The sequence below is a fragment of the Jaculus jaculus genome, chromosome 3 (assembly GCF_020740685.1).
Source record: "Jaculus jaculus isolate mJacJac1 chromosome 3, mJacJac1.mat.Y.cur, whole genome shotgun sequence".
Taxonomy (NCBI): domain Eukaryota; kingdom Metazoa; phylum Chordata; class Mammalia; order Rodentia; family Dipodidae; genus Jaculus; species Jaculus jaculus.
This window is the reverse complement of record NC_059104.1, coordinates 170,558,328-170,575,285: the sequence shown is the minus strand read 5'-3', so window position 1 is coordinate 170,575,285 and position 16,958 is coordinate 170,558,328. Positions and strand designations below refer to the sequence as shown.

The following is a 16,958-nucleotide window of genomic DNA, read 5'->3' as shown; positions in this document are numbered from 1 at the left end:
TTTAGTGACAAGGAGGTATTCGATCCCGGTTCCTAAGAAAGCCAAGCTACCGGGGGTCCGGGTGTCAGACTCTGCTGGGTGCCGGTGGCCGAGGACCACAGTGGCCCTGAGTTGTTTTCCAGCGCAGGGGAGGGCACACCTAGTCAGAGAGTGGGGACGGAGAGGAAGCTTCCAGACGGGTCAGCCAGGACGGGGAAGGACCGTGGGTGGGGTCCTGCGGGGAGGGGGGGGTGTGGGAGGATGGGTGTCGCCCGGGGACCGGCTCGGAGCCTCGGGGAGGCCGGCGGCGGCTAGAAGAGGTTCGTCTTCAGGGCGGGGCCGGGCTTCCGATGAAAGGAGGACAGAACTCCGGAGAAGGGCCCCGGCCCGGGCTCCGCCGGCTGCCAGGCCTTCAGTAGCTCCGCCGCGCCAGCGCCGGGCCCGCCGCCCCCGCCTCCCGCCACGCCGGCCCACAGCGCGCCCTTGAGCGGCTGCGGCCCGGGCCCGGGCCCCGAACCCAACGCGCCGGGCAGCGGGCTGGGGCTCAGGCGCGGACTGGCCAGGCTGGGCGCGGGCGGCGGCGGCGGCAGCGACGCGGTGCTGTCGGGCGTGGGGCTGCACGTGGACTCCTTGGAGTCGTCGTCCTCGGACGAGCAGCGAGCCTCGCCCTTCTTGGCTCCCGTCGCACCCGCCGCGCCTTTGGCGCTGGCCGCGCGCTCCTGTTTGCGGAACTTGGCCCGGCGGTTCTGGAACCAGACCTGTGGGTACAGGGAACAGCCGGTCCCCAAAAGAGCACAAAGTCAGCCCTGGGGCCTCAAGACGCGGGGGAGGGAGGGAAGGGGTTGCTGACTTCGGTCCCTATTAAGATCGCTCTCGGATTATCATCAGCCTGGTCTCCTGGCCCCGGTACCTTTTCCGGGTCTTTGAATTATTTATTTATTTTTTTGTCCTTCGGATCAGCTCACTGTTGACCCCGCGCTGCCTCCCAGCATTTTTGGTCTCCTAGTGGGGGGGCCGGCAGTCACTCCCACCACCCTAACCGCACCACCCTTCAATGCATTTTTAGGAAGGAAGCATCCGGCCTGGAGCAGCGGGGGGGCGGGGGGTGGCATGAAGGGTGAATCAGGCCACCCGGGAAAACCTTTTGTTCAGGGCCTCTGGTCCAAATGCACCAGCTGAACGTTTGTCCGCCCTGACCCGGCTCTCTTCCGCCGTGCAGATGCCCCAAAACTTAAGACGTCCCGGGCTCGCGGGTTTCCGTGCTGCAGCGCTGGGTAAGACAAGCGCTGCCTGGCCGGAACCCCTGGCCGCCCTCTCGCGGGTGAGGATCCTACCCCTGCCTACCCGGCTTTGCAAGAAAAATTCTGGAACCTCCGACCTTAGTTAGGAGGGAGTCTGTGGGAACAATCTGAACAGGAGGCACCCCGAAAGTCCCACGTCTGGTCCCCGTTCAACCACATCCGGGTTGCGTCCTGGTGGCTCACTGACTTCAGTCCCGTCTCCCAGGTGCCCAAGCTCCTGCGCTCCCTTCCACGACAGCGCGCACACAGCAAGCACACGAGGCCAACTCACCTGGACGCGAGCCTCGGTGAGGTCGATCTTCAGGGCCAGCTCCTCGCGGGTGTAAATGTCGGGGTAGTGGGTCTCGGCGAACACGCGCTCCAACTCCTTGAGCTGCGCGCTCGTGAACGTGGTGCGGATGCGCCGCTGCTTGCGCTTCTCGTGCAGGCCCGACGGCTCCGGGAAGAACTTGTAGGGCACTGCGGGTGTGCGCGCCGGGGCAAGGGCAACGAGGGTGGGGGCGGGGGCGTGAGAAGCCGAACGGAGCCCTCAAGACCCCGGCGTCCTGCTCTACGGGGAATCCCCTTTCCTCGCTCGGGTAGGTCCAGTTAACTTCAGGACCAGCCTCACTAGTGGTTCCATGGAACCAGCAAGGATCATGGCTGTCTGGGATCTGGGAATCTGGGCAGCGCACTGCGCGCCCTGAAACAGGAATCCCAAAGCTGACCTCCAGCCAGCCAAGGCCCCAGGATCTGTCATTGTTCCTGTGCTCTGTTCTCCCCACCTTCCTTCCCCCCCCCCCACCCCCTGCCGTTCCATCCACCCCAGCACGTCGGCAGGTCTTTTCTCTCAGTCTGCCTGACTTCAGGTCCGACTCCACACTAGTCCATTGGATGTCTCTCAGTTCAGGTCAGCATGGGTTGGGGGGTTTCTCCCCGACTAAACCAGTCCTGGGCCTTGAGGCCTCTGCTGTTGAGACCCTCCTTCCAGGTCTTCCTCAGCCTTGCTTTCTAGTGTTTACAGAGATTTTGTTCTGTTTATTCCTTCCCACACCTCCCCCTACACAGCGCATCGCTCTCCTTTCCAAGCCTCATTTCTTTAGCTATGCCTCCTGGTCCTCATTCTTCTCCAAATGTCTCCTCATCTTCATCTTTGCACAGCTGAATTTCTGTACAACTTTTCTCCTTCCAGACGCCTAGTTTCTTTGTGCCCGTTGAGGAGGGTTCTTATTTCTTCCTACCCGAGTTCCCATCTGCTCCCTCCCAGACATCTTCTCTGTGTCCCATCTCCCCTGAATCCCGCCAGACCCCTCAACTCCTCTTGTTCGGTCTTCCCAGTCTCCACTGACCCACAGGCAGTGTTTCAAGCACCATCTCTGACTCTCGGTCTCTAACCCTGTCTGTGGTCTCTAGAATTTTCTCCCGTCCCCAGTCTCCCTATTTGTCCCATCTTCCCCTAGTCCTTGTCTCCAGTTCCCCATTCTTAATTTCTACCTCACTTATCTGTTTCCAACCTTTCCCCCCACCGCTCTTTTGGGCCCCATCACCTAGTTCTTTTCTCCATCTCTTAACCCTGCGTTCTCAATTCTCTCAGGGTCCCCCACGTGCCAATCTATGCTCCTACATCTCTTGGCTTTACCCCCATCCCCATTTCGTAGGAGTCCGTCCCTCTAGTTCCTGTTCTTATCAACACGATCCCCATCCTCCCCTTGACCGGGAATCTCCAGTCTCCCTCACCCTGCCCTCCTCATGTTCCCAAATCCAAGCACTTAGCCTCCCTCCTCCCCAAAGGCCCCAGTCTTCTGCTTGGGTCCCCTGTGCTCTACTAAGGATGGCCAGAGAGAGGAGGTGGGGTGGGGCCAGGACTCTAACTGAAGGGATGGAAGTCAGTGAGGTTAGGGTTCAGATGGGGATTCGGATCAAAGGACTTGGGGGGCGCTGGATTCTGCAGGGCTCGAGCTGGGGAAGCTCAGGGTGAATGTGGAAATCAGTGTCTTAATGACGGAGACTCCATTTCTGGGGTTATGGAACTGTTTTTGGCGATACTCTTAAGGTTTGGGCCCAGGCAGCATGGGTCTAAGACAGTGCAGGAGGGCCACATGGTGCTGGGGCCCTAGGAAGGTTCCCTCCTGGGTAGGGCTGAGCATCGTCTGGGGCAGCGGTGATGAGGATGAAGGTCTGACCGGACTGGGCTGGGCTCCTATTCTGAAGATCCAGGGGATGGAAAGGTTTGGTAGTCAGTCTTCGCGGGTGGGGAGAGGAGGCCCTAGTGAGGGGCCTGGGAGTGGACCCTCGGTCAGTTTCTTTGACCCGAAGGTATATGAGGGTGAGGGTCATCTCTGCTAAAAGGGATCTGGTGACACTGGAGAGGGGTCTTAAAGGGCATTGGAGGGTCTGGCTAAGACAGGGACTGGGTCGTGGGGCCAACTGCATCAACTTGCAGAGTGGGGCAAGGGCTGGGGGAGGGGGTAGCGCAGGGTTTTGGGGGGAGGGTTGGGCCGGGACTGCGCTCACCTGCCGAGTAGGGCGCGGGCTGGTGGTCGCGTAGGGCGCCGAGCGCACAGTTGGAGGAGCCGAGCGCGGGGCAAGGCGGCCCGGCGGCGGGGAAGGCAGGCCGCAAGGGGCTGTACTGGAAGCCGCCCGGTTGGCTGCAGGCGCCGAAGTCGCCGTAGGCGGACGCCTCCATGGCCGCCACGCACGAGTCGTACGAATTGAGGTAGGAGTAGTCCATCGGCCCTGGGGGACGAGGGGGGCGGGAGGCCGGGCCGGGCCGGATCAGGTCTGGGTCTGGGTCCCGGTCTCGGGCCGGGTTGGAGGTCGGGATTGGAGATCCGAGCGCCAGCCGCCGAGGACCTGGGACCAGCTCTGAGCGCCCGAGCCCGCCCGTCCCGTCGCGGCCGCACGGTGCCCCGGGTGCAAAGCAAGTGCAGCCCCGCCGGCCCGCGCGCCTTTTAACGCGCAGCACCCCGTGGAGGGGGCGGGGCGGGGCGAGCTCGGGGGGCGGGGCCGGGGCGGCCCAGACCCCGCCCCCACCCCGACCCCCCTACCCTTCCCCAATGGGTTCCAGCCGCCCCCCCTGTCTCCCGGCTCGAAGCCCATCCCAGTCGTCCCTTATCCGGTCCCAATCCCGCCCAGACCTACGGTCCGTTCCGTGCACCCCATGTCAGGCCCGAGGGTCCTGACCTCGTGCCCGGGTCTCCCCACCTGCGGCCCTGCGGGTGATGGGGAGAGGTCGGCCCCGCGGTGCTGGTGTGAAGTTAATTGAATTCGCCCGGTTAACCGAGTTATTCTGATCAACCCCCCTCAGCCCCGCCCCCAGCGAGGTCCCACCGCGGAGGATGCCCTGGAGCCGGGAAAGGAGGCGAGGACGAGGAGGAGACTGAGCCTGGGAAGGGGTGTGGGGTGAGGGCGGGTGCAGGGAGGGGTCCAGGGTATCTAGAGGACAGACAGAGAGTAGGCTAGCAAAGGGCCAGCGCCCGTGATGGACACAGGGAAAAGAGAGACTGGGGTACACATGTTTCAAGGGTGAAATGCGCAGAAAAGCAAGCTTTGCAGGGGGTGGAAGTGGGGACCACCAGAGAGGAGGCCAGGGGAAGGATCCGAGAAGGGCGGAAAGAGACGGGCGTGGAGACCCAAGAGAGAGGACGAGAAGCGGACGGCAACGAGGACTGTGGCGGAGAGCGGGAGAGGGCTGAGACCGAACAAGAGAGTCACAGTGGGGTAGGTGCACGCCGAGGACGGCCTCGGAGTGACCAGGCCAGGGACCGCAGAGGTGCAGGGGCCGAGAGGAAGAGCCTCCGAGGAGATGGGGAACCTGAGAGCCCCAGGAGCTCGGAGGATGCCAGGGCAAAGTGGTTGACGGGGGGCCCAGGAGGGAGATCGCGGGGCTGAGGTCTCTCCCTCACTGATCCCAGGGGCCACTGGAGCCTGCCCCTCCGGTTCCTCAGCTTTGCCCCCCCCCACCCCGCCCCCAGCTCAGCAGTGTGTGACTTCTGGCTGTGTGTGTATTGTGGATGTAGGCAGGGGAGTAACCAAGTGACCCCTAACTTTCCATCAGCCGCTCGGCCCTCTCCTCCCACCCCCCAGCACCCAACTTTCTACATTAGCATCGTGGCCAGTCTTGCTGACCCCAGACGCAAGGAGAAGGCTGAAGAGAGGCATAGCCTTGTCACCAGCCAAAGCCCTCCTGGATTGAGAGAAGCCCTCCAGGAATGACTGCCCTTCCCACCCCTTTAAAAGCACGGTGGGGACCACTGCCCTCAGGTCATCCCTTTCCTGGGATAGTCATTCTCAATTCCTGTACGCTCTCTATGTCAGAACTTCTTGGAGCTATTTTTGTCAAAGTACTTAAAATTTTTTGAGGTGTGGTAAAATATGCATAAGCATAAAAGTTACCAACATAGAACAAAAAAATAATAGAAAAAAATTACCATCATAATGATGTTGATTATTTTGGTTTTTCAAGGTAGGGGTTTCACTCTAGCTCAAGCTGACCTGGAATTCACTCTGTAGTCTCAGGGTGGTCTTGAACCCATGGTAATCCTCTTAAATCTGTGCACCACCACTTACTTGGCTATTATAATCAACATTATTATTTTTTGTAATTTTTTTTTTTTTGAGGTAGGGTTTCACTCTAGCCCACTCTGATCTGGAATTCACTATGTAGTCTCAGGGTAGCCTTGAACTCATGGTGATCCTCCTATTTCTGCCTCTCAAGTGCTGGGATTAAAAGCGTGTTCCACCACACCTGGCTCTATAATCATTATTTTTATATTTTATTTAAGAGGGAGAGAGAGAATGGGCATGCCAGGTCCTCTAGCCACTGAAAATGAACTCCAGACACATGGGCTACCAGGCACATCTAGCTTATGTGGATTCTGGGGAATCGAACCTGGGTCCTTAACCACTAAGCCATCTCTCCAGCCCTCATAATCAGTTTTAATTGTACACTTCCGTGTTACTAATTCATTTGTCGTTTGGGCAATACCACCACTGTATTTATTTCTATAATTCTTTTCTTTTGTAAAAAATATTATTACAGGGCTGGAGAGATGGCTTAGCAGTTAAGCGCTTGCCTGTGAAGCCTAAGGACCCCGGTTTGAGGCTCGGTTCCCCAGGTCCCACGTTAGCCAGATGCACAAGGGGGCGCACGCGTCTGGAGTTCGTTTGCAGAGGCTGGAAGCCCTGGCATGCCCATTCTCTCTCTCTCCCTCTATCTGTCTTTCTCTCTGTGTCTGTCGCTCTCAAATAAATAAATAAAAAGTTAAAAAAATATATTATTACACTTATTTGAGAGGGAGAGCAAGAATGCACATGTGGGCTTGGGAGATGGTTCAGCAGTTAAAGGTGCTTGCTTGCAAAGCCTGATGGTCCAGGTTCATTTCCCCATTACCCATAGAAAACCACATGTACAAAGTGGTGCATGCATCTGGAATTGCTGTGGCAACAGGCTGTAGGGCGCCCAGACACACACACAGTCTCTCAAATAAATTAAAAAAAAATTTTTGTTAGCCAGGCATGATGGCGTACACCTTTAATCTCAGCACTCTGGAGGCAGGGGTAGGAGGATTACCATGAATTTGAGGCTAGTGAATTCTGGGTCAGCCTGGATTAGAGTGAGACCCTACCTCAAAAAAGGGGGGCATGCACACATGGGCACACCAGGACCTCTTACCACCGCAAACAAACTCCGATGCACGGGTCGCTTTGTATGCCTGGCTCCACATGGGTGTTGGGGAATTGAACCCAGTCTGCAGGCTTTGCAAGCAAGTGCCTTTAACCTCTGAGTCATTTCCCCAGCTCTCCATAACTGCTTTCATCTTGTAAAACCCAAACTTAATACTTACAAAGCAATAACTTTCAGCTGGGCATGGTGGCACACACATTTAATCCCAGTACTCCGGAGGCAGAGGTAGGAGGATCGCCATAAATTCGAGGCCAGCTTGAGACTACATAGTGAATTTCATGTCAGCTGGGCTAGAGTGAGACCCTACTTCAAAAACCCAGTAATAATAACTTACCATTTTCCTTTCCCTTTCCCTTTCCCTTTCCCCAGCTCCTGGTGGCTGCCCTTGTACTTTCTGTCTCTATTATTTTGGCTACTTTTCAGTATCGTGGAGGTGGTATCACACAAGCTGGGTATATTGGTTGAACATCTATAATGTCAGCACTGGTGGGGGATGGGGGAGTCTAAGGTAGGAGAACCTATGTGAGATCAAGGCAAGCCTTGGGCTAGAGTGAGTTTCAGGTCAGCCTTGGCCTAAAAGCCAAAAAGAAGAAGAGGAAGAGGAAAAAAATGGGGAGGGAAAAGGGGGAAAAAATTGGAAAACAAAATAAACGAAAAAAAGTGGTATACAGTATTTGTCTTCTGGGGACTAGCTTAGTTCTCTGAGCATAATGATGCCCTTCAGCATAAGTGTGACATATGTCAGAATTCTCCCTCACCCCCCACCCTGTTTTGTTAAAAAAAAATTTTTTTTTGAGGTAGGGTCTTGCTCTATCCCAGGCTGATCTAGAATACACTTTGTAGCCCCAGGCTGACCTCACAGTCACAGCGATCCTCCAGCTCCTGCCTCCCAAGTGGTAGGACTAAAGGTGTGTTTTACCACACTGGCAAATTCCCTTCCTTTTCAAGGCCTGGTGATAGTCTATTGTGTGAATATACACTCTTTTTTGTTTGTTTTAGTTTTTTTGAGGTAGGGTCTCACTCTATCCCAGGCTGACCTGGAATTCCCTATGTAGTCTCAGGGTGGCCTTGAACTCACAGTGATCCTCCTACCTCTGCCTCCCAAATGCTAGGATTAAAGGTGTGTACCACCAGACCAATTAGGTCTGTCATTTCTTTCAAATATTTTATTTGTTTATTTGAGAGAAAGAGAGAGAAGGGCAGATACACACACACACACACACACACACACACGCACAGAGAGAGAGAGAGAGAGAGAGAGAGAGAGAGAGAGAGAGAGAGAGAGGGGGAGAACCAGGGTCTCTATCCACTGCAAATGAACTCCAGCAGATTCATGCACTATCTTCTACATCTGGCTTATGTGAGTACTGAGAAATTGAGCCTGGGTCCTTAGGCTTTGCAGACAAGCGCCTTAACCACTAAGCCACCTCTCCAGCTGAAACTCTGCCATTTAAAAAATATTTTAGGGGCTGGAGAGATGGCTTAGCGGTTAAGTGCGTGCCTGTGAAGCTAAGGACCCTGGTTCAAGGCTTGATTCCCCAGGACCCACGTTAGCCAGATGCACAAGGGGGCAAACGCATCTGGAGTTCGTTGGCAGTGGCTGGAAGCCCTGGCACACCCATTCTCGCTTTCTCTACCTGCTTCTTTCTTTCTCTCTCTCTGTCTCTCTCAAATAAATAAAAATAAACAAAAAAATTTAAATAATATTTTATTTTTATTTTATTTTATTTTTTTTTAAATTTTTTTTTTTTTTTTTATTTGAGAGCGACAGACACAGAGAGAAAGACAGATAGAGGGAGAGAGAGAGAGAATGGGCGCGCCAGGGCTTCCAGCCTCTGCAAACGAACTCCAGACGCGTGCGCCCCCTTGTGCATCTGGCTAACGTGGGACCTGGGGAGCCGAGCCTCAAACCGGGGTCCTTAGGCTTCACAGGCAAGTGCTTAACCGCTAAGCCATCTCTCCAGCCCTAATATTTTATTTTTATTTATTGCGGGGGGGGGGGAAGAATGGTCACTCCAGGGCCTCTAGCCACTGCAAATAAATTCTAGATACATGTACCACCTTGTGTATCTGGTTTATGTAGGTCCTGGGGAAATCAAACCTGGTCCTTCGGCTTTACAAACAAGTGCTTTAGCTGCTAAGCCATCTCTCCAGCCCAAGCAAGCTCTGCCATTTTTACATTCTCACAACATTGCATTAGGGCTCTGGTTCCCCTCACATACCTACCAACACTTGTTATTTTCTGTGTGTTTCTCAAATTACTTTTTAGGTTATGTGTTGGTTTGAATCAGATGACCCCCATTAACTCATCTGTTCTGAATGCTTGGTGTCCCCAACTGATGGTAACTTGAGAGGTGGAGACTTGCTGGAGAAGATGTGTAGCTGAGGGTGGGCGTTAGTGTATTATATAGCTAGCTCCTTATTGCCAGAGATCAGTTCACTCTTCTGCTGTTTGCCACCTCCTGTGGTAAGGATGTGACATCCACCTTCTGCTCATGCCATGCTTTCCACTATGGTCATGAAGCTTTCTCTCAAGACTGTAAGCCACAATAGACAATTTTCCTGACATTAGCTGCTTTTAGTCAAGTGCTTTTTTCCAAGCAACAAGAAAGTAACTACAACAGGAAATTGGTACCAGAAGTGAGGTTGTTTTTGCTAGAAATTTGTGTGTATATCTATTGTAACTTTCATAGTAATTCTTCTCATCTTTGGACTTTGTGTACTCAGCTACTGTTTTTTTAGATATCTTTTTACTTAATTTTGTTTATTTTCATTAATTAATTTATTTGAGAGCAACAGAGAGAGGGAGGGAGGGAGAGAGAAAGAGAGAGAGAAAAAAAGAGACAGAGAGACAGAGAGAGAGAGAATGGGTACACCAAGGCCTCTAGCCACTGAAAATGAACTCCAGATGCAGGTACTGGGGAATTGAGCCTCAAACCGAGGTTCTTAGGCTTCACAAGCAAGTGCTAAACCACTAAGCCATCTCTCCAGTTCCCTACCCTCCTTTTTGTGAGGTAGAGTTTCACTCTAGTCCAGCCTGACCTGTAATTCACTATGTAGTCTCAGGGTGGCCTTTAACTCATGGCGATCCTCCTACCTCTGCCTCCCAAGTGCTGGGCTTAAAGGTGTGAGCCACTACATCTGGCTAAACTTTATTCTTAAAAAACAAAAAAGAAAAAAAAAAAAGCACTCAAGATTGGTGTTTTTGTGCATGCCTTTAATTCCAGCACTCCAGAGGTAGGAGGATTGCTGTGAGTTTGAGGACAATTTGGGACTATAGAGTGGGCTCCTAGTCAGTCTGGGCTAAAGTGAGATCCTACCTTAAAACCCCTCTTTCCCCCAAAAAACTCCCAAACCCTCTGTGTAGCTTTTGATCTTTTACAACTGAATTGTGGAAGGAATGTGGAAGGACTTGAAATCTTGGCTTAAGAAATGCCTTACAGTGTTATAAGTAGAGTTTGATGGACCATTCTGGTCAGAGTTGAACTATGTGGAGACTTGTGAGGGGAAGAAAGAGCTTTTGTCTAGACTGGGCTGGAAGCAGTAGGTGTGAGAGGCTTGTTGCATTCCTGAGAACTTGAGCAGGGTTGAGTTTAGAAGGGAGAGATGGTTTAGCGGTTAAGGCACATACCTGTGAAGCCTTAGGGTCCAGGTCCCAAGTAAACCAGATGCACATGGTGGCACATACATATGGAGTTCGTATGCAGTGACTAGAGGCCCTGGTGTGCGTGTTCTCACCCCACCTCTGTCTGTCTCAAATAAATAAATAAATAAAAGTAAAATCTTAAAAAAAAAAAAAAAGCTGGGTGTGGTGGCGTATACCTTTACACTGAGGAGGCAGATGTAGGAGGATCACTGAGAGTTCAAGGCCACCCTGAGACTACAGAGTGAATTCCAGGTCAGCCTGAGCTAGAGTGAGACCCTACTTCCAAAAACCAAAAGAAAAAGAAGAAATGAACTGGTGTGAATAGATAGATATGACATAAAAAGAAAGTTCCAGGCTAGAGATAACACTTATTCAGCTGTTTGAGAGAGTGGGACAGCAGGAAGATGCTGATTCTTTTGAACTCAGGGAACCTGAGAGAAGAATGCTGAAGGTGTTTTCCTATTCTTCACATTGGCTTTACTCCCATCCTGGATTAACAATCTGATGGTGAAGCCCACCTGGTACTGGTTTGGGAAGTATAGCAAATGTAGGAAAGAAAGGGTCATTGGATTTACAACATGAGTATTTGAAAATGTCCCCTAGACGATGTGAATTGGAGTCATAGTCCCTAAATAGAGGATTTGGGGCCCTGTCATGGATGAATTGTGGGTTGCAGTGGAAACCCAGGATTTTGGATATACCAGGACTATCTAACAGCCACCAAGGAGAGCTGCTGGCTCATGATGGAATTTTCTCCAGGGTGTGCGTAGCCCAGCTGGAGGGGGCCAGAATTGGAATCCCAGAGATTTTGTCACTGGTTACAGATGTTGGACTTGGAGTTACAGGACTTGAGATATATATATATATATATATATATATATATATATATATATATATATAATTTTTTTTTTCCATTGGAGAGGAAGAGAGAGAGAATTGACGCACCAGGGCTTCCAGCAACTTCAGATGAACTCCAGATGTATGTGCCACCTTGTGCATCTGGCTTACGTGGGTCCTGGGGAATCAAACCTTGGTTCTTAGGCTTTGCAGGCAAGTGCCTTAACTGCTAAGAAATCTCTCCAGCCCAGGATTTGATGTTTGCTCTGTTTGTTTTATTGAATTTTATTTATTGATGTATTTGAAAGAGAGAGAGAGAGAGACAGAGACAGATATATATATGTGTATATATATATATATATATATATACATATATATATATATATATATATATAGAGAGAGAGAGAGAGAGAGAGAAAATAGACCTCCACCCACTACAAATTCCAGACCATGTGCCACCTTGCACATTTGGCTTATGTGGGTCCTGGGTAATTGAACTTAGGTCCTTTGGCTTTGCAGGTAAGCCCCTTAACTACTAAGCCATCTCTTTAGTGCCCTCTGTTTGTTTTAGTTCTTGTACTGGTTCAGCCTTTCCTTGCTATGTCCAATGACATCTTTTGCAATGTGAATGTTTACTCTGTGCCATTATGTGTTTTTGATTTTACGGATTCAAAGTTAAGAGACCCTGAACTATGAGGATATTTAAACAGTGTTAGAATTGATTAAAAAAAAAAACTATGGGAACTTTTTAAATATTTAATTTAATTAATTAATTTATTTGACAGAGAAAGAGGGAGAGAGAGAATGGGTGTGCCAGGGCCTCCAGCCACTGCAAATGAACTCCAGATGTGTGTGCCCCTTGGTGCATCTGGCTAATGTGGGTCCTGGGGGATCAAACCTGGGTCCTTTGGCTTTGTAGGCAAATGCCTTAACCACCTAAGCCATCCTTCCATCCCAACTATGGGAACTTTTAAAGTTGGATTGCATGCAATGTATTTTACATTATGGATAGTCTTCAGTTCATGTGGGCCGATGGTGGAATGTGCTGGTTTGAATGAGATGTCTCCCATAAGCTCATGTGTTCTGAATGCTTGGTCCCTAACTGATAATGACTTGGGCAGTGGAGCCTTGCTGTTGTTGGGGGCTTTGGGGTATGATAGCCAGTTTCCCATTGCCAGAGTTTGACTCACTCTCCTTCTGCTGTTTTCCACCTGCTGTGGTAAGGATGTGATGTCTCAGCCTGTGCTTATGCCGTGCCAGCCCCGGCCACCACGAAGCTTCCCCTCGATGCTGTAAGCCAAAATAAACAACTTTCCTCCCATCAGCTGCTTTTGTCAAGTGCTTTGTCTCAGCAGCGAGAAAGTAACTATGTAACAGGTTGTAGGAATGGAGATCTGAAGGTTCAGCTGCTCCAACAAGCTCCTCACTGGTATGTGTGGTACATTCCCCACCTTAGACACATCTACAGGGAGCCCAAAGAGTCTCAGAGTTAGGAATCAGATGGGTCCACCATTCTCCAAGGTCCTCCCATGGCTCTTGCTCTAGCTTGCAATATCCTGGAGCCAACACTCCAACCTGCTGCCTTTTCATCTTGGTTTTTTGTTTTTCTTCCCTCTCTCTCTCTCTCTCTTGGTTTTTCTTTTCTTTTCTTTTTTTTCAAGGTAGAGTCTTGCTCTAGCCCAGGCTGACCTGGAATGCACTATGTAGTTTCAGGGTGGTCTCAAGCCCATGGCAATCCTCCTACTTCTGCCTTGTGCTGGGATTAAAGGTGTGTCTACCGTGCCTGGCTTAGTTTTCTTCTTCTTTTTTTTTAAATATATTTCATTATTTTTTTATTTGCTTATTTGAGCAGGGGGTGATAGAGAGTAAGAAAGGGCAGGTGCACCAGGGCCTCTAACCACTGCCGATGAACTCCAGACGCATGCGTCACCTTGTGCATCTGGCTTATGTAGGTAGGTACTGGGGAATTGAACCTGGGTTCTTAGGCTTTGCAAGCAAATGCCTTAACCACTAAGCAATCTCTCCAGCCATCTTTATATATATATATTTATTTATATTATACACACACACACACACACACACACATATACATATACATACATACACACATGGAAAGAGGAGAAATAGATATAGATGATAGATACTTAGGTAGATAGATGATAGAATGGGCAAACCAGGGACACTGCCACTGCAAATGAACTCCAGACACATGTGTCACATACACCACATGCACCAGTTTGTGGATCTGGCTTTACATGGGTACTGGGAAATGATACCTGGGTTGTCAGACTTTGCAAGCAAGTGCCTTTAAGCACTGAGCCATCTCTCCAGCCCTTGTCTTGGTTTTCTTCAAAGCCTTCATACACTTGCTAATCTTCCTGTTTAGAGATGTTCTCCCTGGATTGAAAGCGTACCCTGTTCCCTGTCCTCCCCCAATTTACCCAGACCACGTATTACTTGTCCATTTTCTCTCTTTGGACTGATGTCACTAGATTTTTGAAGCCGTCTCTGATGTTCCTAGATGAGGTTGGGTTTCTCTGCTGACTCCAGTAGTATTTTGCTCCCTCCGTGGCTGCCCAGGTCACCTTACTGAAGTGTTTGCTGTACAGGGCAAGGTCTCAGGGAAGAACTGTGTGTACCTGAGTATCACTTTTTGTTTGTTTGTTTTTGTTTTTTTGAGGTAGAGTTTCGCTCTAGCTCAAGGCTGACCTGGAATTCACTATGTAGTCTCAGGGTGGCTTTGAACTCACAGCGATCTTCCTCCCTCTGCTGGGAATAAAGGCGTGTGCCGCCACGCCCGGCAGTCTGAGTATCTCTTTCTTCCCAGCCCCTCCATGGTACTGTGTGTACCATAGGTCTTCCCCAGTCTATTTGTGGAGTGAATGAATAAAACTTGAGATCTAATGTTAAAATTTATTTATGTTTCAGAAAGGGAGTGAGCAGGATGGAGGTGAATGGAAGAAAGGAGGGAGGGAGGAAGAGAAAGAGAGAGCGAGAGAGAATGAGGCCAGGGTCTCTTGCCACTGCAAAGGAACTCTAGACACATGCACCACTTTTTGCAACTGGCTTTACATGGGTACCAGGGAATTGAACCCAGGCCAGCAGATTTTGCAAGCAAGCACCTTTGACCATTGAGATATATATATATATCTCACCTTTATTCCAGGGTTAGAACAAGGCCGTGCGTGCTGCAGACAGAGGAGCACAGGATAGGGGCCACCTCACCGCAGCACAAAGGGTGGGAGGGCAGGTTACTCGTTTTAGTTTTTTTTTTGCTTTAGAGAAACTGCTAAAAACTACCCTGCCTCTTCCATTTCTTTCATAAGGAAGGCTCCATCTCTCTCACACACACATATAACATCTCAGATGGAAGGACGATTCATGGTAATTTCCCTCTTCCCAATTTTACAAGTATCTGTCTTAAGGGAGAAGCCAATCAGGACTGGGGTGACTTGGGAAGGTCCCTTAATGCAAAACCATGGAGTCTTCGAGGTGTGTGTTAAGGCAGGTGTCTGCAGCAGTGGCCAGAGGGAATGGGCAGGTTGGGTAGGGCTAGGAGTTGAGGGTGTTCTCTAACCAGTCTGGCTTCTTCCCTCTTCTGACGACCAGCCCACCCCTCCTCCTGAAGCTCTGTACCCACATCCTAAAAGCTCCTACTTTCAACTTTCTACAAAGTAGCTTCTGAGTTTACATGTAAATTTGTTTCTTTTAAAGCTTTCTTTTCTGTTTAGACTGTGTAGTAATTTGACTCTGCCACACCCTTTACTGTGGCATTCCCCGCTCACCCCCCACTCTGGCCTAGATAATAAGTTAATGCTAGACAGCACAAAAAAAGGGCAGACATGGCAGTGCGGGTTTAATATACATATATGTAGAATATATATGTACACACAGTTAGCACGGTCAAGGTAGGGAAGGGTAGGTCAGTCTTGGAACAGGAGGAGGCTAGGGTTACTCACTGTACCCTAGTGATCTGGCTAGGAGGCAGCCACAAGCCCATGTTGAAAAAGATGACCAAGTCCCTTCCAGGATTGAATTGGGGTGGGATTCAGTGCAAAAAAAAACCAAAAAACAAAAAACTTCTTTCTGGCTTGAGATGTTCTAAACCCGAGATAGGGAAAGCAGCCTGCGGTATCCACATTGGGATCCTATAGGTATGGTCAAGTTGCAGTTAAAACCTAAGGATCTCATTTCCCAACTTCCCTTGGTTCAACATCAGTATATGCAACAGTCTGTAGACAGGAATAAAAGAATGGAAAAGGACCCATCTCTGCCTGTAGTCCCATCTCAGGCTCAGTGGTGCATGTTCCCAGCATAGTCTGCAATGTGGAAGTGAGGGGCACTAAATGCTGGCTTCTCTATGGGCTTGATCTTTGGGACCAGGAAAGGATCTGGTCTTCTCATTAGAACCGTGACTCACACTCCTCCTAGGCCCATTAGAAGGGACCACTGACACTCTGACCTTCCAGCCTGAAGAATGGCAAGAAAGAAGATTCTAGCCAGTACAGCCTAAGAGTATAAACACTGAGCCCTGGCTTTTCTCTGCCCCTTCCAGTGGGGGTTGAGTGGCCTCTTTACCTTCCCCACTGCTTTTCCTTAAATCTAACCATCTCTCCCATACCTCATCTTCACCTTAGCTCCTCAAGGTAAGATTCTGCTTTCACACTTCAAATATATGGGAGGAGAGCGGAGGAAAGAGGAGGAATGTGCCAATTTCTGTTCATGTAGAAATAGCCCCCACCTTCCCCTAAGAGTGGGGAAACTAAACCACCTTCATCCCCTGACTCCCATCCCCTCATGAGGAAGAGGAACTAGATGAGCTAGACATATAGACAGCCAGCCAGAGCGTGGGCACACGCACACACACGCGCATAGTAAGGGGGTTAGGACCAGGTTAGTACATGGGTATGCGGCAGGGAGATGTCCTTGCCCCTTCCCATAGAGGATGGGGAAGGGAGTGATCCCATGAAGGTGCAACCTTCCTCCTCTTCCTCCCCCTTGCTCAGGCCTTCTTCGGTGGGGGAGCCAATTTGATGATCTCTTCTTCAGAGGGCTGCCGGATAATGTCTTTGTACTTCTTGGCACTGGGGATACGGGTTAGCTTGGTGTCCAGCTCATCCTTCTCAGAGATCTTCAGCACTCGGGTTCTATAGTCAACCACCATTGTGAGTAGATCAGGACGGCGGGAGATCTCAAAGATGTGCTCAATGTAGGAAAGGTTGTCTTTGTCCAGCTTATTGTGGCTCTCCAGGAAGCTGAACCAGGCACTGCCTGTAGTGATCTCTTCACTCTTCTCACTGGGGATGTCCTCCTTGCAGGCTGACTTTAGCTGTTCCAGATCTTCAAGGGTGATGTTATTGGTTAGATCCTGGAGGAGAGTCCCGTACTCTGCCATGACGCCTCCGGAGCTGAGAGCTCAGGGCGCGGGCACTCCCCGGGTCCCGGTTCCTAAGCAGCCTCCGGAGCCGCCTCCTGGACTCCCGCCCCCGCTGCTTCTGCCGCCGCCGCTGCCTCTTCCGAGCAATATTTT

The 16,958-nt window shown here is 50.7% G+C and overlaps 2 protein-coding genes across 2 annotated transcripts; both read right to left on the bottom strand.

Moving 5' to 3' along the window:
• Nucleotides 1-290: 290 nt before the first annotated feature.
• Phox2a (paired like homeobox 2A) lies at nt 291-3,990 on the bottom strand. Its single transcript, XM_004650762.3, has 3 exons — nt 3,774-3,990; nt 1,552-1,739; nt 291-737 (listed from the first exon to the last, which is right to left on the bottom strand). The coding sequence occupies exons 1-3, from the start codon at nt 3,988-3,990 to the stop codon at nt 291-293; spliced, it is 852 nt and encodes a 283-aa protein (XP_004650819.2).
• A 12,402-nt stretch (nt 3,991-16,392) lies between these two features.
• LOC101594764 (astrocytic phosphoprotein PEA-15) lies at nt 16,393-16,865 on the bottom strand. The gene has a single exon (XM_004660254.2). It carries the CDS (start codon nt 16,821-16,823, stop codon nt 16,431-16,433), a length of 393 nt encoding a protein of 130 aa, XP_004660311.2. The 5' UTR covers nt 16,824-16,865; the 3' UTR covers nt 16,393-16,430.
• Between the last annotated feature and the right edge of the window lie 93 nt (nt 16,866-16,958).

Excerpts from the sequence above, each read along its gene's own strand:
- Phox2a (XM_004650762.3), bottom strand. The coding sequence starts at position 3,990 with ATGGACTACTCCTACCTCAATTCGTACGACTCGTGCGTGGCGGCCATG. Across the intron at positions 1,740-3,773 it reads GCCCGCGCCCTACTCGGCAG|TGCCCTACAAGTTCTTCCCG; the intron begins GTGAGCGCAGTC and ends GCACACCCGCAG. Across the intron at positions 738-1,551 it reads TCACCGAGGCTCGCGTCCAG|GTCTGGTTCCAGAACCGCCG; the intron begins GTGAGTTGGCCT and ends CTGTACCCACAG.
- LOC101594764 (XM_004660254.2), bottom strand. The coding sequence starts at position 16,823 with ATGGCAGAGTACGGGACTCTCCTCCAGGATCTAACCAATAACATCACC.